The following is a 25,145-nucleotide window of genomic DNA, read 5'->3' on the forward strand; positions in this document are numbered from 1 at the left end:
GCAGATTGTCATAAAGTGTGTTCATTCATTTTTCTTTGGCTTAGTCCTTTAATTCATCAGGGGTCATCCCAGCAGAATGAACCGCCAACTTATTTAGCACACAGCAGATGCCCTTCCAGCTGCAACGCAGTACTGGGAAACATGTACATTGTATCTCACATTCACACACATACACTATTGCCAATTAAGTTGATCCAGTTCATTTATATTCTCTATTTCATCTATACTCTCTATTTCCACCTGGGGATACTCATCCCGAGGCCCTCAGACTAAACAGCGCCACTGATTCGATCCAAGACCAGCGACGAGATGATCTAAAGGTTTCCATATCCTGGACCAGGCCGTATCCTGAGCAGCTACTGTGGTGGTCATGGAGGAGTGGAGTGCATGTGACTGATTCCAGTGACGCTCCAGGGACAGACGAGTCTTCGCTGAGGCCCAGCTTCCAGCCTCCGGCGCCTAGACTGCAGCTCTGCATAAGACGCTTGGCCAGTGGAGAAATGGTCATGCCCATCTGAGCCTGGTTTCTCTCGAGGTTTTATAATTCTTCACTTTCGCCAATTGGTGTAGTTTTTTCCTCGCGGCTGTCGCAGCTGGCTTGCATGGTTCGGGATCTGTAGAGCTAAGCATCGATGGATTTGCTCTTCAGTGTTTGAACTCTCAGTGATTATTAAACCACACTGAACTGAGCTAAACTGAACTGAACTTAAGCACTGAAAACTGAACTAAACTGTTTCAATTTACTATGATCTTTTATGTGAAGCTGCTTTGACACAATCTACATTGTAAAAGCGCTAAACAAATAAAGGTGAATTTAATTTAATCTATAGCGTGTTGTTGTTGTGATCGGGTTACAATGTACCTGCTCATCTAATGTTTACATTCGCAATATTTATATTTAATATTTATTTTATTTGCTAATTAATAACCACCTCACGTGGGACTGTGAATCTGCATCTCATTTCAGAGTCTGCTGCGGTCCACCAGAGGTCGCATTTTTTTGAACGACGATTTTTTTTAACTTACCTAAGCCATTATATCTATATTCAAGAACAATTTAGCTTATTGAACCAATGAACTATATGACCTTTATAAATGAAATATACCTAAACAAAATGCCTCATATGGTCTGCATAACCAGTTAAGCAATTTAAGTTATATGAATGTCAATTAACATATTTTTATCCATTATGCAGGCAGCTTCCAGTCCTGTAAGTGATTTTCGTTGAACGCTGCATGAAAATCCACTCGCTCTCGCAGCCCATAAATCAAGTGCATATGGAGGGACTGGGAAGAGACAGCTGTGGGTGAGCCATGCCGCGTAGTTCTGCATGTCTACATCCTGGTTTTGTTTAGAGAATCCATCAGTCTTGTTTGGAGACATTACTTTGATATGGTTGAGAAGAGAAATGCCTTTCATTTCCTGGGAAGACCTCATTGTTTAGAACGGGAGCTGTCAGTTATCTTGATTTACAATTCGTCAAACCACGCGGACATCTGTTTGAAAGCTAAATCATCAGGCATCATAACAAAACAACACTGTGGTGGCCACTATGTCTGATGGTTATGAATGCGTCTTTAGAGATGGGAATTATAGCGGAATCAACAAAAAAAGGTGCAAAAAACTATGCTGGGAATTATGTTTCTGCTCGTTGTTTCGGGAAGCTATACACCGACACACATGTACCACTGAACTGAGACAGCTGGCATGATTTCTTTCCAGTGTGTCATGTTACATGCTGGAATACTTGCCAGATTAGTTACTTGCTTAGCCATCGTTACAGTGGTGATTAAAATGTTATTCGATACGCAACATGACTACATATTAAATGTTTATTAAGGTTAAGACCTTTTTTATTACTGTGTCATTTTTAAATGTTATGCACAAATTTAATACTTTAAAAAAGTCCCCTGTATGACATTTATTCATTGGGGTGTTATAAACATATGTTTTGTTTTTTGGCTATGTACAGGTGAAGTCAGGAAATTTTTGCAGTATGTCTGATAATATTTTTTCTTCTGTAGAAAGTCAAAAGTAGTTTGAAATTTTTTAAAGACCATTTTAAGGTCAAAATTATTAGCCCCTTTAAGCAATTTTTTTTTTTTTTATAGTCTACAGAATCTTTGTTATACAATAACTTGCCTAATTACCCTAACCTGCTTAGTTAACATAATTAACCTACTTAAGCCTTTAAATGTCACTTTAAACCAGAGGTGGGCAAACTACGGGTAATATCCGGCCCTGCTGAACGTTTTCATCCAGCCCACGAGGAAGTTTTTAAAAAGCTGCTTCTGAGTAAAAGCTTGGTTTCAGAATTAGTAAATTAATGATGCAATACCAGTGAACGCCTTTTGATGGCAGTATAGCACGCGGTACAGTGCAACCAGTAGGATTAGAACACACTCTCAGATATTAAAATGCACTGAATGACAAAAAAAATAAAAAATTGACTGAATGTTTTGTGTTTAAGGAAGAATGGACTACAAAATACTTTAATATAATCAATATCAAACATAAAGCGGTAGGTCTAATATGCCAAGAAAGTATTGCTGTTTTTTAAAGATTACAACCTAAGGGGCCGATCACACCGAACACGCGAGGTGCACCGCACTGCTTTTTGTGGACAAGAAAAAAGAAGCGCTGTGCACTTTTTTTAATGTCGATAGGCAACTAAACTGAATCAGCTAGGTATTTTGCGAGAGTGCTGCTGTTAAATGTATTTTTATTTTCAGGCTCATTGTTCACATTAACACACTCATAATAACATGACTTGGAATAACAAAGACTAATATTCTTCCGTTTTATTTCATAGCTTTATAATGATTGATATGAGCATAGCAAATGAGATTGTTGTGAATTTGACTTAAATTGTATAATAATTGCTGGTTAAATGTGTTAATTGTTGTCATAGAATATATTTTCCATATATACACATCCACTTTTATCAAAGATTTGTGGTTTTATCAAGTTTTATGATGATTGATCTGATCTTGTGCGCGAGCGGTTTCGCTTTTTTTGTTTGCGCTCACCTCACGTCTATATTTGAAATAACAAACTTCTTGAGCTGATGATAATAGCGGGCGCTTGATTATTGAAGTGCTTTTAAAACCTGATCCTGACAGAAACTGACAAACGCGAGAGTGAAGCGCAAAAAAACAAAAGAGAAGCCGGAAAAAAAGGAGCACAATATTTTTTCAGCAAACGTGAACAAACTGCCATGTTTAACTATTATCATCACCTTTTGGACTATAATGAACTTAGAATGATGGAATGACTCTCTAACAGAGGCTACAAGTGCTGCTGAAGATTACAGACACAAAAGGTTTTACCGACTGTGGGCTATATTTTGTGTTGTTTTTGATCCTAAATAAGGACTAAATGTATGTTGTGTGTAGTTCTACTGTAGTTGATATCATATCGGACACTGTAAGGGTCTGTATGCGTTCATATATGTTCATTTATTTATTTATTTATTTTAATATAATCACAGACGTTACAGTAGGCTATTTCATTGATCTGCAGTTATAATCAAATCCTGTTCAGAGAAAAAGTTAGTAATAAACATTTATACAGAAGTATTTATGTGTGCAAAGCGTCTATTTTGTAAGTGCTTCTCATATGATATGTAAACGACGTGTACAGCTTTACTGTAGACATATTCTCGAGCGTAAATGACGTTGAGTGAAACTTTCTGTCATACACCATTCCCACCAAAAGAGTACCCTTGGTAGTGGAAACGCAAGCCTGATAAAGGTGATCCGCATCGACCCGAGCCATACCGTACTGTACCAGTCAGTGGAAACGAACCCTCAATGAGCATTTTGGGGCTGCAATGTGATGCTTAAATTGTCTTTTAATATGACATCCAGTTATTCTTGTTCTAAATATACACATTATGATTAAGAATCACTGCTACACTATCAATACTGACTCTCCTTTAACACTGAACATCTAGAGGGATAAATATTTTCTCCTTGAAACAACTCTCTGTCCAAATGCCATATTTATCAAACCACAGGATTTCCACGAGAGAGTTTCAGCAACGGTTCCTCTGTGATTGCTCTCAAATGAAGTGTTCAGTTCAGTGTGTGCAATTCTCAAGGCTGAACTCCTTCTCGTAAAGAGGAAAACGTCATCTTCAGCACTTCAGCAGGCTGTTAAAAAGCAGGTGTGAACCTCTCGGTATCCTGGAGACCACCATGACTTCAGCATATGCTTATTCCTTTAAAGCCAAACTTTCATAGCATGCTCTATGTAAAGCCTTTCATACATTACATTACAAATATGCGCTGGCTCAGGTTCATAGTGCCCTTTCAAAATTTTCTCATGAATTTTAATAGCATTTCACATTTATTTATTGGGCCTATTTAACATTTGATTTCAATTTACCATGTTTATATTGGGTGGCACAGTGGCTCAGTGTCGCCTCACAGCAAGAAGATCGCGGATTTGAGTCCTGGCTGTGCCAGTTACTCTGAAAAAAATAATTCAGAGACGATTCCTTGAATTTACTCAATTTTTTTACGTTAAGTGGTTGTAAACAATTTATTTGTGTTAAATTTAAACAAACAAATTAGGTTGAACATTATTCAACTTAATTTGATTGTTTAAATTCAACACAAATAAATTGTTTGCAACAGTTCTGCATGCAACACTTTTTTCAGTGTAGCATTTCTGGGCGAGTTTGCATGTTCTCCTTAAATGAGCGTTAGTTTCCAATACAGGCGCTCCAGTTTCATCTGCAGTCTAAAGACATGCGGTATAGGTGAATTGGATGAACTGAATTGTATAAGTGTGTGAGTGAATTTGAGTGTGTATGGGTGTTTCCCAGAACTGGGTTTTGAGTGGAAGGACATCCACTGTATAAAACATATGCTGGAATAGTTGGCTTTTCATTTCGCTGTGGTGACCCCTGTCGAAGAAAAATGAATGCATTTTTGGTATTTAAGTCTAATGTGGCAAAGGATGTCCTTCGAAAAAGAGTAGGGGTTTCACCCCGGCATCCTGGCCAAATTTGTCCACCGGCCTCTTTCCATCATGGCCTCCTAATCATCCCCATATCATAATTGGCTTGATCCCTCTTTCTCCTCTCCACCAATCAGCTGGTGTGTGATGCGGTCTGGCACAAAATAGCTGCCCTCGCGTCATCCAGGTGGATGCTGCACACTGGTGGTGGATGAGGAGATTCCCCCATGTTTAAAGTGCTTTGAGTGTCCAGAAAAAGCGCTATATAAATGTAAGTAATAATAATTATTATTATTTTGTCCAGATGTGATTGTCATGCTCTTATCTATCTGTATTGTGTAAATTAATTCCTACTCCTGAAAAAAAGTTTTTTTTTTTTCAAATAAATTCCTAAAATTAATTAAAATATAATCCAGGCCAAATATATTGCACTTTTCAATCATCTCTAACATGAGTCAAGCTATTGAAACTACAGTGTAATATAAATAACTCGACATAGTGTTATGCTGTGTTCACAGCAGATGTGGCAAGCGTGGATAAATGGGGCTATTCGTGCATAAACGGACTCCTGAACATTTTGGGTTTACTTCATTCATATTCATTCTTGCTTCATTCATTCATGTTTATATTTGCAGGACAAATAGAGTTAGAAATTCTTTTATAATGGTGGCCATTAGGTCATTAAATGAATCCAGCGGGGAGGGAAATGCACCTACAAAATGATGTATTGTATGTTGCGGGGTTTTGTTTATGTGTTTACTTCGCCTGTGTTACTGCAGCTTGCTGCAATTTTAGTTTCCCTAAACAGGATAATAAAGTTGAGTCTGAATCTGAGTCTTCATTCGTGCATCAAATCCGCTTCATTCGTGCATCAAATTCACTTCACAACAGACTCGGATTCATGTGATGGGCTGGGCTCCTGTCTGCGCGGTGACTCTAGCTTTGTTGCTAAATGGCTAACATGGATTATATTGAGAGAATAGCTGTGTTCATGTGCTTTATAGGCTTTAGGCTGAAAAACAGCATCAAGTCGTCCACTAAAGTCCACTAAATATAAGGTAAGGTCAAGAATCTTGGTTTGACTCTGGAGTCAGTTCTGAGTTTCAATAGTCATGTCAAAGCAGTTAGTAAATCTGCATACTATCATCTCAAAAACATTTCAAGAATTACATGCTTTGTTTTCAGTGAAACTTGTTCATGGTTTTATCAGCAGCAGGGTGGATTACTGTAAAGGCTTCCTCACGGGCCTTCCCAAAAAGACTGTCATACAGTTGCAGCTCATTCAGAATGCTGCGGCCAGGATTCTGACCAGAACCAGAAAATCAGAGCACATCACACCTGTCCTCAGGTCTTTACACTGGCTCCCAGTTACATTCAGAATAGATTTTAAAGTATTATTACTTGTCTATAAATCACTACATGGCCTAGGACCTCAATACATTACAGATATGCTCACTGAATACAAACCTAACAGATCCCCCAGATCTTTAGGATCAAATAAACTAGAAATTCCAAGAGTTCAGTCAAAACAGGGTGAATCTGCTTTCAGCACTAACAGCACCCCCTGCTGCTGGAATCAGCTTCCAGAAATGATCAGATGTGCTCCAACATTTGGCACATTTAAATCGAAATGATTTGAATCAATCACTGAAGCATGTTAGAACATTAGCGTCTGGCTTCTGATTCTTCGGTAGTTACATCCCTAGTAGCAAAGAATTCTGGCCCAGATTTGGCATAAAGCTGGCACAGCAGGCATTCATTCGGCACTGGCATACAGCATGTGGGCCAAACATGGCCCGGGTTTGGCAGAGGTGGCACCATCTTTAAGGCGGCACACAAGATTTGGGCCAGATGAAAAACGTAGTATTTGGCCCAGATTTAAAAATTTGATTAGTGGGCCATGTGAGTTTGGCCAGTCTTGACCCACATTTAAAATACACTAAAATCATTTTTGAATAAAGAAAAAAAATTCTACCTATCAGGTCACTTTGAGAAAAAGCGTGCCCATAGTGTGCCTAAAGCGCATCACTCCATGGGTTTATCAATTTCATTGCAATCGTGACACACCAACCTATCTGGCCCAGTTCAGGCCCAATTATGAGTTATTAACTTGGCTGAGACTTGGCCCAGATATGGTCTGTGTTTGGCCCTTGTCTGGAAGCCAGATTTGGTCCAGACATGTACCGTAATTCACTGCGGCATGTGGGCCAAGCAAAACCTGATTGTGTGAGCCAGGGCTGGGCCAGAGAAATTTTGCTATGTGGGATACTATAGTAGACTAAGACCAATTTAAAACAAAGAGTTGCTATTATCTAAGCTGATATGACCAGAAACTATACTGTTATCCCAGCTTAACAATCATGGAACTTTGCTGCTGTATCAAACCCCTTAAAAGTCTCTGAATCTTCTGCACACTGTTTATACAATATATTATACAATGTACAAAGTATATTGGTACAAAGCACTACAGACATCGCCCAACATTGAAGTCATTGTCAGGGCATTATTTGTTGCATCAACCACAGAAAATGAAAGTCTGTCTACGTTCTGGGATTTTAATAAGAGATAAGAATGTTTTTCAAAAGCAAACTACTGCAATTAATGTGAGCGTATCTCAACAGCATTAGTATTGTGTAAAGAATCATTTGTTTACAGTTCATACAAAGCTGAACCACTGAACATAAGTAGACTGTAATGCTAGTCATTTTGATTTATAGTTAACGATGCTGGCGCTTGCATAATAATTTAATGTGAAGGCCAAAATCAAATAACAGAGCAAGGTTTGTTTACATTAAAAACAGGAAATGCTTTCATGTTTTCATCTTTAATGTAGGGCCGATCATACTTACAGGGTCTCGAGGCTGTGCAGTCCCTCAAAGCAGTTCTGTCCAAGGGTCCGGATCATGTTGTTGTGAAGATGGCTGAACATGAAAACATTCATTAGGATTATAACATCAAAACAAACCTCAAGTATGACATCTGTTAGGTTGTGCACGTTGCTTCAAATTAACGCAATCCGGTAGGATGAGATCTCAAATTAATCCACACTATCATTTCACTGCTTTGCAATTGAAAAAAAGTTTAAGATTCTTGTGGTGTCCTATCAAACCAAGGCATGTGTTACAACTTACTGGTTTCCCTTCCTGACACATGCACAATGGTGAGTGTGATTTACACAAATAGGACATGTTTTTTGGAACAAGAGTTCAGGCTAAGGTTTAAGTGGGTTTTAGGAACATCCCTTCTGATTAAAGACTTGTAGATGAATGTATGAGTAAGCTACTATCATTCCAAAATAAGTCCAACTTGGTTATATGATGTGTGCAGGTAGATACCTACAGGACAACTAGATTCGATAGGTTCCTGAAGGCATAGTCTGGGATGAGGGTGATGCGGTTTAGGGCAAGGGTCATAGCTTGGAGCGAGGAGAGGTCGTTGAGGGCGCTCACTGGGATCTCTGTCAGGGCATTATCATCAAGCCACAAGTGCCGCAGGGACCGCATACCCGAGAGGGTCCTCGCCGGCACCTCCATAATCAGGTTGGCATCCAGACGCCTGTTTTTATTTGAATGAAGAGAAACAGCTGTTAATTCCTGTACACAATTTATGGGCAGCCTTTCATTTTTAAGAGTAACCATGTGGTGAAAACGTTCACCTCAAATATGACCGTTTATTTACTGTGAAATCAGCAGGAGACATTAGTGAAAATGAGCAATTACAAAGGGCAGGAATTACGAATTAGGACTGATGCCTTTCCCACCAGATGAATCACTATAGGAAGCTTCTGAACATGTACCAGCAAGATGCTATACACTACTCGCCCACTATTAAATAGACTTAATGACCTCCACTAGCTTTTTTTTTTTTTTAAATTGAGGCCAGACTCGTCATGACTTTAGCCTCATTGTACTTGTGACCCAGTCGGCAGCAACACTCCTAGTCCATGCAGTGTCCTGTCACGAAATCTACCTCTTTCATTTCATTCATCAAGCTACCACACCCTACAGAGGAACATTAAAACAGACGAACAAAGGAGCTACCATTTGTGGTGAAATAGAAAGTGCGTGGTATACACTCACAACATTTCTGCTTTGACGATTTCATAATTAAAGGGTGATTTTCTTGCCTTTTTGTGTCAATCTTTTGTTCTTCGGGTGTAAGGTTTGGCACCACTTCCTGAGTGCTTTAGTCTTTCCTCCAGTGATTTATATGCAAGTGTTTTATGAAGCTATCTTTAGTTACTCCAGCAGGGACTTGTTTAATGAGAGTTTTGGCACAGTTGCACATCTGAACACTTGAGCAAAAAGCTTCTGGAGCCCACAGGTGGAGTGCTCTGCCTTTTACATATGGAGAAAGAAGGGGTGCTAAACAACAACAAGTGGGTTTCGGTGGATACGAAGAAAAGTTGTGCAATCACAAGCCAGGCACATTGCTGAGGCAAATATTCCCCTTTCGATCCAACCACATGAAGGCTTTTTGAAAATCACCCATTCCTCTTTCATTCGCGCTCACATGGTGTAATAAAGCACCAATTGATAATTTCAAGCCTTTGCGGCATTTCGAGTTGTTTTGGTTAAAGCCACCACACAATTGTTGCTCCATGCCGACTGGAAGGCTTTATGACGCTATTGAACCAACAGTTGTTTTCTCTGAATCTTGGAAACTAAACAAAGAAACTGAGCTAAAGATAAAAGTTGTGACAAAAATCAAAGGTTGCTGGAAATAATTGAAAGTGCAGACATTCGGATTTTTTCACAATTCGAAGAATTGAGTGAAGCCCCCCTCCAAATCTGTGCAAGGCTGTTGTTCACAGACCTTGACATCTCCACAACCAAGATGAATGTCCTCCCTATGTCAACAAGTTAAGTCTTTGATCTAATGAATGTTGCCCTGTGGATTTTGTGAATGGGGGTGTGGGGAGAGGGGGGGGGGGGGTGCTGAACCTCAGCGATCAGCACGTCGTGATCTATGATAGCAGAAGAGCTCGTGGATTTAGCCGCAAGCACTTCCTCTGCAGTTTTCCCCTATGACCCTGCACACACATTCATTTTGCACTGGCCTTTCCTCACCTTCCCTCTGGCCTTCTCAACCTTTAAGTCTTTTAGCTGAGGGTAATGCATGATGAGCATCAACAGAAGACTTAAATATGCAATGCCATTTGACTTGATGTATGCTGGCCATGTTGTGCATATATCAGTGACATGAAATAAACACCAATATCTCAACCATGTTTCCCAGAGATGGGTTGCAGCTGGAAGGGCATCCGCTGCGCAAAACATATGCTGGATAAGTTGGCGGTTCATTCCGCTGTGGCGACCGCAGATTAATAAAGGGACTAAGCTGAAAAGAAAATGAACGAATGAGTGAATCTCAATCACTGAGTGTTCTTTATTTATAAACTAATTTTGAGAGGATCCCGTGTTTTGGATCAACACGACTGGCTCCTTATTAGCTCTGTAATATTCCCTGTTAGATGATTACGGAAGCATTATAAATAACCAGAGTTTTTCACTCCAGTTATCTTCGTTTTGAACCCCCCCCTCCATTCCACCCCTACTTCCTTCCCCTTTTCCGATAGGGTGACATGGTGGCCCAGTGGCTAGCACTGTTGCCTCACAGCAAGGACACTGCTGGTCCAACCTCCTTTTGGGCTGGTGTTTACATGTTCTCCCCGTGTTCATGTGGGTTTCCCCCGGGTTCCCCGGTTTTCTCCCTCGTACCATAGCCAATCGACTAAACCAAATTATAACCTAAGACAACATTAGTTTACACTTCTCACATAACGATAAGCAGGGGAGTTCTCGAGACCTACCTGAGCTTGAACTCCCCTCTCACCCTTCTAACAGGAGGGAGCCCCGGGCTCGAGGATATTACAAGCTCAGGGCTCTCTCCCGGGACAGCATGACAAATACGCTTTATTGATTATCAGCTAAGTGTGAACTCTTGAAAGAGGCTTAACACAAACTTACATGATCTGCTGTTTGCTTTGACTTTTGTGGTCTGTTTTGTGCAGAATCTTATTAGTTGGCTGTATATGATTTAAGAGAGGTGTGTTGCTGAGTCGATCTTTGACTAGATCTTTATCAGAACTTTCTTTTACAGAATAAATCCTGGAAGGATGAACTTGACATCAAAAGATGCTCTGTGCTGAGTGTAGCAAACATAGCCTACAGTCCTGAATTCTAGTAAAGAAAAGAGATGCGTTTCATCACCAATCGTCTGTCCTGCCTCAACTCATCTTCCCTCTGTCTACATCGGGCGCCAGTGGACTTCAAACCTTAAAGGCCCTCCAGTGGTTAACCGATCCTCATCTTATCATTACCTTAAATTACATGTTTGTTGAGAACTAAATGCCTTTCTATTCTTGTGGGAACTCAGGCTTGAGCACCTTACTGATTCAAGGCATTTTCTTTGTTATGGGGGATTGAAAGTGAGCGTAAGTTGGCTGGATGAATGCCAAAGCTCTGCCTTACTACAGGGAGGGCCTGGACACAGTCTTTGCACGTCTGGAGCCTCTTCTGGAACCAGGCAGGTCTTCCATATGAAAAACAAGAAAACTCTGTTGGTGGCAAAGGAATTAAATTTGTACGCCATGCCTCTAATGAAAACATCCTCGCAAAGGTAGAAGGAAATGAGCACATGGATATTTACATGGAATTATTCATTTGGAAAAACGTGGGTGTGTGGCTCCCCTCCAGGATGCTGACTGGCATCAGAAAACTGGAATAATTGAAAGGAGTCAATGAGTGGATGGGAGCGGAACAGATGGACAAGGCCAGACAAAATCCCAGACAATATTTAGATTTTGACCTTTTCATGGGGAACCAGTTAGGAAGGGGGCATGATTCAGATTAGGAGGGAAACTCTGGGCTTAAAGGAAGGAGGAAGAGTAACTGATGGAAAATTGGGCTCTTCACAGCTCATTGAATCTCCCAGCGCTCGCTCAGGAGCCAGTGCACAGTGTCTGGCGGTTTCCTCATGGGTTCCAGATGCGGAAAAAGCACGGTAAAGGTTCCGTTTTTTCATGATTCTGATATTAAATGAGACATAGTCACGTTTCTTCCGGAAGAAGATTGAACTTTGAATATCATATTTGTCTCTGTTGTTTGTTAGCATTAACTAATGTCACTTGAATCAACTGAATTCATTTTCGAATTGAGCTCATTTTAAATACGGAATTCATTTTACAAACTGAAATGACTTTCGTTACTCCATTTCTATTTCTTATATGTTGGATCTCCTCTGCAAATATGGCACTGGATGGCTTGTGATTTAAATAATTAAAAATATATATTATTAAAATTCTGTGCCTCACTCTTTCAAAAAAAAAAAAACAAAAAAAAAAAAACCTGTTTTACCACTGTCACCAATGTGAGTCCTAAATTGCAAATTTGATCCGCCCTGCTTTGGAGCTCTTTAATGAACAGTCTAATAATAATAATAATATAATAATTCCTTAAATTTATACAGCGCTTTTCTGGGCACTCAAAGCACTTTAAACATAGGGGGAATCTCCTCATCCACCACCAGTGTGCAGCATTCACCTGGATGACGCAACGGCAGCCATTTTGCACCAGACCGCACACAACAGCTGATTAGTGGAGAGGAGACTGAGTAATGAAGCCATTTATGATATGGGGAGGGTTAGGAGGGCATGATGGACAGAGGCCAGTGGGCAGATTTAACCAGGATGTCAGGATTAAACCCTCTTTTTCAAAGGACATCCTGTGATTTTTAACGACCACAGAGAGTCAGGAACTCAGTTTACCATTTCATCCGAAAGACGGCGTTCACTGAGCAGTATAGAGTCCCTGTCACTATACTGGGGCATTAGGACCCACACTGCAAAAAATGCTTTTCTTGCTTAGATTTTTGTCTTGTTTTTAGTCTAAATATCTAAAATTTCTTATATCAAGAAGCATTTTCTAGACAAGCTAATCATATTGTCTTGTTTTGAGAAATAATATGCCAATATTAAGTGAAATTTTCCTTAAAACAAGCAAAATAATCTGCCAATGGGGTAAGCAAATTAGTCTTGTTTTTTCTTTTGACGTAAGATTATTTTGCTTACCCCATTGGCAGATTATTTTGCTTGTTTTAAGGAAAAATTCACTTAATATTGGCATATTATTTCTCAAAACAAGACAATATGGTTTGCTTGTCTAGAAAACTAATCTTGATTTAGAAATGTTTAGATATTTGGACTAGAAACAAGACAAAAAATCTAAGCAAGAAACGCATTTTTGCAGTACACACAGACCGCAGGTTGGGTGCCCTCTGCTGGCCTCATTAACACCACTTTCGGCAGTAACCTAGCTTTCCCATGTGGTCTCCCATTCAGGTACTGACCGGACACAGCCCTGCTGCAGCTTGTGAGAGTTGCAGAAAGCTAGCTGCCAGTCCTAACGGGCATTTAGATAACTTTATCCTTTATTAGAGAGAAAAAGCCAAGAGTTACCTCAATGCTAGATTGCAGTGTAGATCAAATAATGTTGCTAAAGACGTCACCCGATAGAAGGTGGCTAAATAGTTTATAGCATTATTCATGCTTATGCTTATGATGCAATATCTGCAACATGATTTTTGGATCATGTAAATTACTTTTAGTTGAAGAGTTCCACTTTGTTGTATGATGGGGAGCATCTTTCAAACAGAACAACACCTCACATGATACCAATCACTGAGTCAAGTGAATCTGCTTTATTTCAGCTGTTATGTTTGAAGCAGTGGTCAAACCACACGGTCTACACATGGCATGGAGACCAATGTTGCTTTAATTTACAACATTGTTCCATGCAAACCTCTAACAGTTTGCTTTCAATCACTTTTAAGTATGTGATACTTACAGAGACAGCAAATTGGGTAATTCCCATGGGTCTTCACTGGGCAATCGCTCTAACTGGTTATTCTGCAACATCCTGCAAAGATAATATTATAATATTATAATGTGCTGAACATTAATACTAACCCAAAATGTGATTATAATACATGTGAAGATAAAAAACAGTAATATCTCAGTAGCAATGGGTGGCCTTTTCATTGTATTAAGGAAGTATAAAAAAAATCACCACTACTCAGTTCCATATGTGTAATTTACTGCGTGGTGAATTTGAAATGCAGAAAAAGAAAGCCTTTTCAAATGGAGAATATCAATATGGCTCCTGGGCATAAAACGTTCGGTTTACTGATGATTAAGTTACCTGTCACTAGCATCAATCAGTCAGGATATATGATTTCAGGTACTGTGTGGTGCACTTTTCAGTGGACAAAACCAGAACATGGGAGTGGCAGGGAGCCTGAACAAGACGGAACAGAATGAAGGGGGGGGAAACTGCCTGGGTGGGCCACTGAGGTCATGCTCACAGAACTAGTCAAATAAAAGAACGAACGAAACAGGAAGTGGTTGAACAATGACACTGAGCTCTTTGAACAAAGCAAATTATTCCAACGTGAGAGCATGTGGCCACAGACGTTGAGCTTTAATTACAATGCAGACAGCTTTATCATGTCCAATCAAATGAAACTCCTGACATTTGACCGCAGCACAGAATTGCCAGTGTTTGGAGGAATACAAAATACGTCTTTGTGGGCAGGATGCCCTTATCAAAGAGATCATGGTGCCACCATGGCCATTGTGAACCTAGACTTCAAATGTCCAGCTGTCTTGATATGACGTTGTAAACAAGACTCTATTATTTAGCCATTTAAATGCCAGAAAGTATGAACTCATCCCCACTGTATTTCTGGTTTTGTGTGACACTGTCATATACATTCATAAACAATTAAATTTGACATGATACGTTCATCATGTTCTCAGTTTTGGTTAATATGTTTTGATTCCATTTAGAAGATTGAAAACTGAACACTAGTTTAAAAATTTGTGGGTTAGATTCTCGTGCCTTAGACAAATCTGGTTATTGAATAGGATAGTACAAAAAGAGAACAGAAAGCAAACAGAACGATGTTACTATTGTCATAACCAGCTCAATCCCTTTTTTTGTCTACACTGACCACAAAAATAAGATGTGCAGACATTTTCTTACGTTCAAAGCAAGGGAGATATTAGCATATTAAACTAAAACAAGTTCAATTGATGTACTGTATACAATAATCGGCTAAATGCAAATCAAGTTAGAACTTTCAATGATTACTGCGACATTATGAGACAATTGTTAAAGTATTAATATGCTTTATGGGGAGATATGATATTTCACCAGTATGGACTACACCAGAATAAAAGCAATAAAAGCAAACTGTGGCCCAGAATAGGGTCAGTTCTGGTTCATTTGGTTGAATTCTGGCTAATATGTAGTATTGCTTTGACTTACTTGTGGCCCAGATTTGACAAACAGGAGTGGACCGCCCAAGAGCCATCATTCCATTTAGTATGTGGTCCAGATGTAAGTGTCTGGGCCAGAATAAAAGCAAACTGTGGCCTAGAATAGGGTCAGTTCTGATTCATTTGGTTGAATTCTGGTTAATACGTAGTATTGCTTTGACTTATTTGTGGCCCAGATTTGACAAACAGGAGTGGACCGCCCTAGAGCCATCATTCCATTTAGTATGTGGTCCAGATGTAAGTGTCTGGGCCAGAATAAAAGCAAACTGTGGCCTAGAATAGGGTCAGTTCTGGTTCATTTGGTTGAATTCTGGCTGATATGCGATATTGCTATGGCTTAATTGTGGCCCAGATCTGGCAAACAGGAGCGGACCGCTTAAGTGCCATCATTCCATGTGGTTTGTGGGCTGTAAGTGTCTGGTGTGGGCCGGATTTGAGCCAAATGAATTTTGCTAGCTAGGAGGTAGGCTGATCAGGTGTCCTACGGTGATGAGAAACTCAGAGTGGGTGTACCGTATTTTGAGTGATTAGACCCCTCGATTCAACCTAGGACGGAAGATAGGTTTATAAGGATTGTTAATGGGAAGCAAGAAAAAAAAGGGAGTGAGGGTGGGTTTGAGAAAATGAGAAGAACAGTGCTAGAGGGCTGGTCTGCCTTAAATAAATTTTAGGGAGTAGGTGATTGGTTGAATAGGCAAAGTGAGGCATGGTCTTACTTCCGAACCTTTGCTAACAAGTTGACTCAATTTAATGTAAAACTGCAATTGTATTGGTTTGAGCAATGATAATAATAATAATAATAATAATAATAATAATAATAATAATAATAATAATAATAATAATAATAATAATGACATCACAAGCAAACATACTATAGTTATTAGGACAGAATGGAAAGGTGCTTAATTTGCTGTGTGGAGATGTTGAAACCTATGTTCCATGCCTGGCCTTGTTCCATGGTCTGGCCTGTCTCACATCATTAACTGCTTTTAAAACAACTAAAATCTGTCAATAAAACATCAACAAATGCCCAGGAATAAAGAACAGCACACTGACCATTCAACACAGAGCAAAACCTGAATCATCACCTATCATCAGTTCTGTTTCCAAGTAAGCAGCGAATGACATCGCTACAAAAGTCTTTCAGAAAGAATGCAATTTTCTACAAACGCATTATGTGAAACAAAAACACTTTTGATCTTTCGTTACTTACAGGACTTTGAGGTTGTAGAGGCCTTGGAGCATGGGGCCAGGGATGTGTCTCAGGTGGTTGCCCGAGAGTCTTCTGTGGATGGACAAAAGAAATGCTTTGGTTCATCAGGAGTCCAACACACTGATGACTTTAACAGAGAGATGAGAATCTGGTGAATTCATAAAGTCGAGTATGTGCGTGTGCATGTGCGTATGCATGTGCGTTCAATTGCTCACAATGAAAACAAAAGTGTAAGATCTCCTTGGATGTAGGAACCATAAATGGGGTTCAGATCTCACTTGCCCCTGGGCTTTACCACTCACGTACAAACATCTCTCTTTTGTATGGTTTCTAAACATTTGAAAAGAGGAGCCAAGATATTAAAACACTCTGAGCTTATTTTTGCCTATTGTGGCAACTAATATGTACAACTATATTCCTATACATGACATTAGTTAAAATGGGTAGAGTTGCTATTGAAGGGGACATGTACTCTATGCATGTTCCCACACAGAAATCTGATATATGGATATAAAAGCAAGTTTATATTTATATTTTCCATATAAAATGTTCATTCATTCATTTTCTTGTCGGCTTAGTCCCTTTATTAATCCGGGGTCGCCACAGCGGAATGAACCGCCAACTTATCCAGCAAGTTTTTACGCAGCGGATGCCCTTCCAGCTGCAACCCATCTCTGAGAAACATCCATACACACATTCACACACACATACGCTATAGACAATTTAGCCTACCCAATTCACCTTTGCATGTCTTTGAACTGTGGGGGAAACCGGAGCATCCGGAGGAAACCCACGCGAAGGCAGGGAGAACATGCAAACTCCACACAGAAACGCCAACTGAGCCGAGGTTCGAACCAGCGACCTTCTTGCTGTGAGGCGACAGCACTACCTAATACACATCTGGACGTGTGTCTATAACGTTGCAGTCTATAACAATTAGCTCCTATACTAAAAGGCGGGTTTCAATCTCTTCCTTATTAAACACTATACAAGTGACATGTCTTGTGTATTCTATAGTCTCTGACTGTATGTCATATATGTAATTTTATGTTTAAATATCAGATATCATCGGAATCATGCAGAAGAAACTGAGACTGTAAGTGTTGTGTACACTAGAGCATACCGTACAAATCAAGAATACAATGAACTCAGAGTGCATAATGACACCTGCACAGTAACAGCAGTACACGTTGGGTTCCAAATGTAGGCTGTTGGTGCCAAACTCCAGATTTAGCTGAGGAGGCCAAATATCAACAAATCATCTTCTAAATTACCAATGCAATTTCATACGCTGACCTCTTTGAAAATTGTTGTGTGATTTCAGAGGATTTGAGACATGGGAAAGATGTTCCCAGAGAGAGTCAGAGCAAATATCAACCAGCTGTAGGCTCACCCATCCGGACTAATCAATTTGTTTATCAAACAAATCACTTAATAAGCATTCGTGCCTGTTTTTTCCTGGGTGGCAAAGTTTGAGGAAAGTCTGTCGAAGCCTCACAAGGAGTCATGACAGCCTAAATGGGACCACCCATACCTCAAAACTGTGTTGCCTCAAATCGCTCCATCCTGCTGGAGTAGCCTCATCATGTACACCAAATGGTTCCTTTAGTGTGACAAGATGAAGTTGGAGCAGCCAATGTTTAGCATGTAGATCGGTAATGTAATGGGTGCGACAGCTTTGGCAAAGCAACCACTGTGTTGTCTACAGGTGACACAAGCCCAAAAAGCAGAAGCACAAAACCTAGAGTTGGGTGCATGACAAGATCTGACAGATCTTTCTCACACACACACATTTACATATCCATCATCCACAATTGAGCCATGAAGTCTCAGAGGTTTTTAATGGCTATCACTTCATGTTGTGCCAGACCGCACTCCAGTCCGTCGACTCTATTTCTGCTAAGACTGTGTGCTGCCACACTTTCACAAACATTTGTTTTGCATAGGGCGAGCGGCAGAGGGAAATGAAGAAGGGGGGGTGGAGGGGTAGGGAAGGCAAAAATAAAAGTGTCAGATTTGGAGGCTGCAAAGCTTAGCGGTTCACCCGGGTGTAAATAGGCCAGTGACCGCTTCACATGCATGTCGGATGAGGTTTCAGGCACGTACCACAGCTTGCTGTTCTGCTGAAAGCTTGTGCCAGCTCTGCGGTCAACTTTTATCCCTCGTTATAATTCAGTCATGTATCTAAACACTGGAGCTCTTTGCTTTATGTATTCTCTCACGTTACATACAAACATGGCTTTAACGCTAATTTTCCCAAGCCACTTGTGTCAACATGTTGTTTATACTTCTAAGAAATATGACTGTATCAACTTGACCTGTACAATCCTCTTCAAATTTGAATCTGGTCAATAGGGCACAAAATACAAACGAGGTTTTACTTGGCATCCAGCATTTCTTTCATCAGACGAAAAAGTCCCAGAGAGCCTACTTCATGCAGACTCTGGTTCCAATTTGCCAAAATCCACCTGGAATTAGTAGTGATCATAAATAGCTTAATTAGCTTTAGATATGTCCCAGCTAGCAAAATTCATGTGGCTCAAATCCGGCCCACACCAGACACTTACATCCGGCCCACATACCGCATGGAACGATGGCACTTGGACGGTCCGCTCCTGTTTGCCAGATCTGGGCCACAAATAATACCACAGATCAGTCAGAATTCAACCAAATGAACCAGAACTGACCCTGTTCTGGGCCCCAGTTTGCTTCTGGCCTATTAAATGGATTAAACATTGGTAAACATTAATGAATTATATTATTTCATCACAGGTTGTGCCTCACTTTATTTTGTTTGCTGTAATGAACAAAAATTTCAAGCAAAGTTCTTAAAAGTTACATCAATCCAAAATAAAACTTATATTTAGAGGTTCAGGGCTATGAGCCCAACTAAAGCAAACACTTTTCTCCATGATGGTGACTTCAGTCTATGTGGCCCACATTTGTTTTAAGATAACTGGGCCACATTTGCCATATCTTCCCTGGGCCACTATAGGCTCAAATCCACATTAGTCATAGCTTACTGTGCCGAAAATTTGCCAAAAGTGGCCCACATATATTTTAAGATAACTGGGCCACATTTTATATATCTGCTCTGGGCTACTATAGGCTAACGACTGCATTAGCCAGAGCTTAAGGCTGATTTATACTTCTGTGTCAAACGCCGCGTATGCTACGGCGCTGACGCATAACCATTCGCCGTGGCTGTCGGCGTCGTTGACGTGCACCTCTCAAAAAATGTAACTACATGTCGCAACGACGCGTAGCGCAAGCTCTGTGATTGGTCGGTTTGGTAGCGCTGACGAGTCTGGGCGGGGCCGAGAGCCGCGTGAATAGTGCGAGCCTGATGGAGCGATTGTTTACAAGTGTGGAGTCCCGTGAATGAGCTCCGGATGGAAAGTTTTGTTTTGTGTTTACCTCATAGTTAAAGTTGTTGCACGTCCGCCGGTTCCTGCCTCAAAATGAGCGAGTTTGAGCCACTTGTACATCCCGGAAGTGTTCAGGAAAACAAAACAGCACAGAAGAAACTCGACACAGAGGAACATTTACACCTCACTGCCAACTAGCATTTCGGAAGTGTTAATGCAGACCAACAGAGACAGCGCGCAGAAGTATAAATGCACAGCCACGCGCGTTACATGCGCCATGGGTTACCCCGGTCACTTGACGCAGAAGTATAAACCAGGCTTTACTGTGCCGAATATTTGCCAAAAGTGGCCCACATATGTCTTAAAATAACTGGGCCACATTTGCCATATCTTCTCTGGGCCGCTTTAGGCTCACATCTGCAATAGCCAGAGCTTACTGTGCCAAATATTTGTCAAAAGTGGCCCACATAAGTCTTGAGATAACTGGGCCACATTTTCATCTAGACGCGTGAGCCACTTTAGGTTTAGACCCAGATTACCCTTAAATGACTATGCTACATTTTCGCCAACTGTGGCTCACATTTGTCCTCTGTCATTTGGGCCAAATTTACCATTTTCCACATGGGCCTCTTTAGGCTCACATTCAGATTACATTTTGCCATAAGACCCAAATCTGTGCCTTAAATGGCTCATATATGAATTTGAATCGTTGCCCCCATTTTTGCCATTGTACTGCTGGGCCACTTCAGGGTCACATTCATTTTGTCTGGGCTGAAGGAATACCACCAGTGCGTGACCACTAAGTACTGTATGACCACTAAGTTTGCACGCTAATACCAGGAGGACAAAGTAATGCATTTAGGCAGACCACTGTAAATGCATTTTAATACCAGCAGGAAGCAGAAATGCATCTAATGCACCCACTGAAATAACATGTTAATACATGGAGGAATTTGCAATGCATGCTTGGTGACTGCTGAAAATGCACATTAATACCAGGAAAAACTCAGGTTTACACCGAGCAACTAACTCAAGTGTGAAAACAGCTTAAGAGACAATACATTAAACAGAACTTCTTTGAACCCATTCTCTAATAACCCATGCCAGCCTACTAGTCTTTGCTCTCAGTCCAAAATCGTCCAAACTGCGCTCAGCACTCCTCTCCAATATAGGGATTATTGAATGGTGAGATTAAGGAAGGTGCGACTGAGAAAAATATGCTATAGATGGCAACCATATCAAAGTGTTGATGCATCTGAGGTTCATTCCCAAACTGGTCCTAAGATCAAACAGTGTAAAACTGTTTTTCAAAACAGAATTAATGCATTTTTATGCTGGATGAAAGTCACACGAGGCGTATTTACTAGTGCAGTGTGAGATCTCCAGCATCTGTCCAAATCAGACCAAATAATAAAAGTCTCCGTTAGATGAAGTGTGAGCTGAGCCTTTTCATACGGCAACTTTTACCACAGATGTTTGTTAGAATTAAGTGTGAGGACACATTTGGTTGTCAGAAAGCATAATCACAACCTACTAACAGCTCCACTGTTTCAGTTCCAGTCCGTTTTTAGCATCAATTGCGACCTCGTAAAGCGGCGACCACATGTTTATTGGGAGCAGTTTATGAGAGTCGGCTGCATTGCAGATAGTGTGTGTAAAAAGGTGGAAGCTGGCTGTTGTCATTAGACCACTGAATGCTGTGTTGACAACAAGCACCACAAGTCAGAGGCAAAGCTCTCTGGGATGGCTGGTTAGTGTTAGGCCCCCTGCAGCACATCTGTCTTCTGTTAGATGCCTCATTGGGGGCCAAAATACCGTGAAACTTTAATCAGACTCATACTTTTTTTTTAAAGTGGGGTTTATTCGTGTAGTCTTAATTACAGTTTCTTCTAAGAAAAGAATTGTTATTAGGGAAAGAAAAATAAGGTCTTGATGGGACTCACATTGGTGGAGCATTTAATATATTCTCAGGTACCCTCTTCAATAGAGTATTGAAAGTGTGGGTATTGCTGCAGCCCGGAGACCTCCAAGTAGGAGGTATTACACCACAAGTAGGTTGGGTTACCTCCAAGTGGGAGGGATTTGTATGCTGGGTTTAGGTGGTGTAGATAGAGTAGACATTAATAAAACACATCAGGTTACTGTGAGGTTGGGTTTAGGGTTGGGGTAGGTGTAGAAGGTAATAAAACACAACAGGTTACTGTGAAATCCGGTCTAGATGGTATAGGTAAAGCAGACATTAATGAAACACAACAGGTCACTGTGAGGTTGGGTTTAGAGTTGGAATAGGCGAAGACACTTATAAAACACAACAGGTTACTGTAAGGGTTCAGTTTAGATGGTATAGGTGGAGCAGACATTAATGAAACACAACCGGTTACTGTGAGGTTGGGTTTAGGGTTGGGGTAGGTGTAGATGTTAATTAAACACAACCGGTTACTGTGAGGTTTGGTTTAGGTTTGAGGTAGGTGTAGACGTTAATAAAACACTACAAGTTACTGTGAGGTTGGGTTTAGGGTTGGTGTAGGTGCAGATGTTAATAAAACACTACAAGTTACTGTGAGGTTGGGTTTAGAGTTGGGGAAGGTGTAGACCTTGTCATGTATAAGACATTAAATAAATAAAAAGTCTAGTTTTGTACAGCCCACTTGGATGTCAAGTTCCACCCACTTGTAACTGGCTCTGACCTCCATTTATACCCTTCTCCATTCACATAAAATCTACTCCTGCAGAACTCTGGATCTAAAAACTGTACCTAAAACTCTGTAATTCATAAAAATAGAAACCTAATGCTATAAGCTAGTAAAAAATTCCTATGATGTAAAATGGAATTGATTTTCTAAAAACATTTCCAGAGCAATTCAGAGCAAAACTAGTCCCTTCCATTGGACAGAAAAAACTAATAAACATGCAAAAAAAAAAAAAAAAAAACCTCTAAATGCAATTTGTTGAAACAAAGTTACTAATGTTTTGGTATGGTTTTGTTTTGGCTTCAGGTTCTCCGGTTTTCCCAACAGTCCAAAGGCATGTGTTATAGGTGAATTGAATAAACTAAACTGGCCATTGTGTATGAGTGTTTGTGTTTGTGTGTGTGTGTGTGTGTGTGTGTGTGTGTGTGTGTGTGTGTGTGTGTGTGTGTGTGTGTGTGTGTGTGTGAATGTGCTTGTATGGGTGCTTCCCAGTACTGAGTTGCAGCTGGAAGGGCATCAGCTACATAAAACATATGCCAGAATAGTTAATAGTTTCTTTCCACTGTGCTAAACCTCTGAAATGGAGACTAAGCTGGAGGGAAATGAATGTATGAAGTGTAATTCACTTAAATCTTTAAACTTTTTGGCTAATTTGACTTTGGTTGCAGTTAGAAATACTTTAAGAGCACCTGAGCTGTGTTGAAATCAATTATACAGGTTTCCTACTCAACTAGCTCATAAAACCGTCTGCAGATTTCTTCTGGCCCTGCTAACCCATAATCAAACCATTGACAGATTTTATTTTAAACAAACAATAAACTTTGTTTCATTCTTTTCTGGAATGATGCCCATGTGATAAATTACTCTAACAGAGATAAACGCACACTATGCCCTTGAGGGAATTTTAAGTATAAGCTCCGTTTCATTGTCAACCTATTAAATTATTTATTTTTTGCAATTACTTTAAGCATACTGCAACAAAATGGCAAACATAAAACCGCACAAAAAGTGATTACTTTAACAAATGCTATTGAACAACTGAAGCTGAAGGATTCTCCGACTGGTGAACATATTATTGCTTTTAAACTCGTAAAAACCGGGGTCATATTATTTCCAATACTGTTTCCTGTGATATCCATTGCATGGCACGATGAAAAACGTTTCTATAGCTTAATAATTTTTGGGCCCGGAGAGGATCTGCATATGAAGAAATGTAAACGTTGCGACTGCATTTCCTTTAGCTTTGAAATTGGATCTCTCGCCAGCTCCCTGAAAGTAACCTTGTCTTCTCGAATATGTGTTCATCATCACTATAAACTCTGACCTGTGCGGAAATAGGCTGCACATGGCCTGCTTTTGATCCTCTCGTAAAAAGTTGGATTGATTTTATGTCATTTACGCAGATCTTTATTACAGCACTCACTCTCAATCCCTTTCGGGCACTTGTGTGAGAATAAATTCTGTGTTGTTGGTCATCTCTGATGAGAGTAAACCAAATTTTGATTTCAGGAAAACGAATAAGATTTAAGAACAATTCCAAATATTTCTACCTTTGAGTTCTCAAGCCAGTCTTGGCGAAACTTTTTTGAAACAGCTTCCCAAAAGCTACTCTTGATTTAATGCTGCTGGATCTAGGAAAGAGCAAGATGACCTGCAGATGGAAAGCACTAAGTCTTACATTGTAAGCTGACAACCTAGCTGACAATATTTGTATTGTGTGTAAATAATAAACCATTTCATCTGCACCACAATTTAAAGGATGCTACTGCATTGAAGTTATTTGTCTGCATACTGTACATTGAAAATTACCCACTAAATAAAAAAAATGAACTACTGAAATATTATCATGGTAATTCTCAAGTAGTCCATCTGGCAACAACAACCATGCCACATTTATTCATTCATTCATTAATTCATTCATAAATGAACTGCCTACTTATCTAGCATGTTTTACGCAGCGAATGACCTTCCAGCTGCAATCCATCTCTGGGAAACATCCATACACACTCATTCATACTTATACACTACAGAAAACTTAGCCTACCCAATTCATCTGTACCACATGTCTGTGGGGGAAACCGGAGGAAACCCATGCAAACCCGGGGAGAACATGCAAACTCCACACAGAAATGCCAACTGGCCCAGCCGAGGCTCGAACCATTGACCTTCTTGCTGTGAGGCGACAGCACTACCTACTGCTCCACCACATTGCCCATGCCACATTCAATGATTTTTAATCACTTTTTATACTGATGACCAGTTTGAGTTCACCTTGACCACATCTACATGCCTAATAGCATTGAGTGTTTGCTTTATCAGGAAGTTTATAAGGTGTACCTGCTGAGATCTAATTCTAAAAAAAAAAAACATTCACATATCTAATATTTAAAGAATCCATAGGGGGACCTAAAAAACATTCCGCTTAATCTGACATAAAGGGCCCTATCATACACCCGGCGCAGTGTGGCGCAAGACGTGGTGCAGTAGTCTTTTGGTAGTTTAAGCTTGGCGCAAGAGTCGTTTTGAGGCGTTGCGCTACGCTGTTTAAATAGCAAATGCATTAGCGCAC

The 25,145-nt window shown here is 40.2% G+C and overlaps 1 protein-coding gene across 2 annotated transcripts in view; it reads right to left on the bottom strand.

Moving 5' to 3' along the window:
* lgr6 (leucine-rich repeat containing G protein-coupled receptor 6) overlaps positions 1–25,145 on the bottom strand; it is a 157,125-nt gene that overhangs the window by 30,628 nt on the left and 101,352 nt on the right. For both annotated transcript variants that reach the window (NM_001423839.1, XM_073937934.1), the window contains 4 exons: positions 16,519–16,590; positions 13,813–13,884; positions 8,306–8,521; positions 7,816–7,887 (listed from right to left, as the gene is read on the bottom strand). In NM_001423839.1, the coding sequence (NP_001410768.1) occupies positions 7,816–7,887; positions 8,306–8,521; positions 13,813–13,884; positions 16,519–16,590 (432 nt within the window). The remainder of the gene's footprint in view (positions 1–7,815; positions 7,888–8,305; positions 8,522–13,812; positions 13,885–16,518; positions 16,591–25,145) is intronic.

This window comes from Danio rerio, chromosome 23 (assembly GCF_049306965.1).
Source record: "Danio rerio strain Tuebingen ecotype United States chromosome 23, GRCz12tu, whole genome shotgun sequence".
NCBI lineage: Eukaryota > Metazoa > Chordata > Actinopteri > Cypriniformes > Danionidae > Danio > Danio rerio.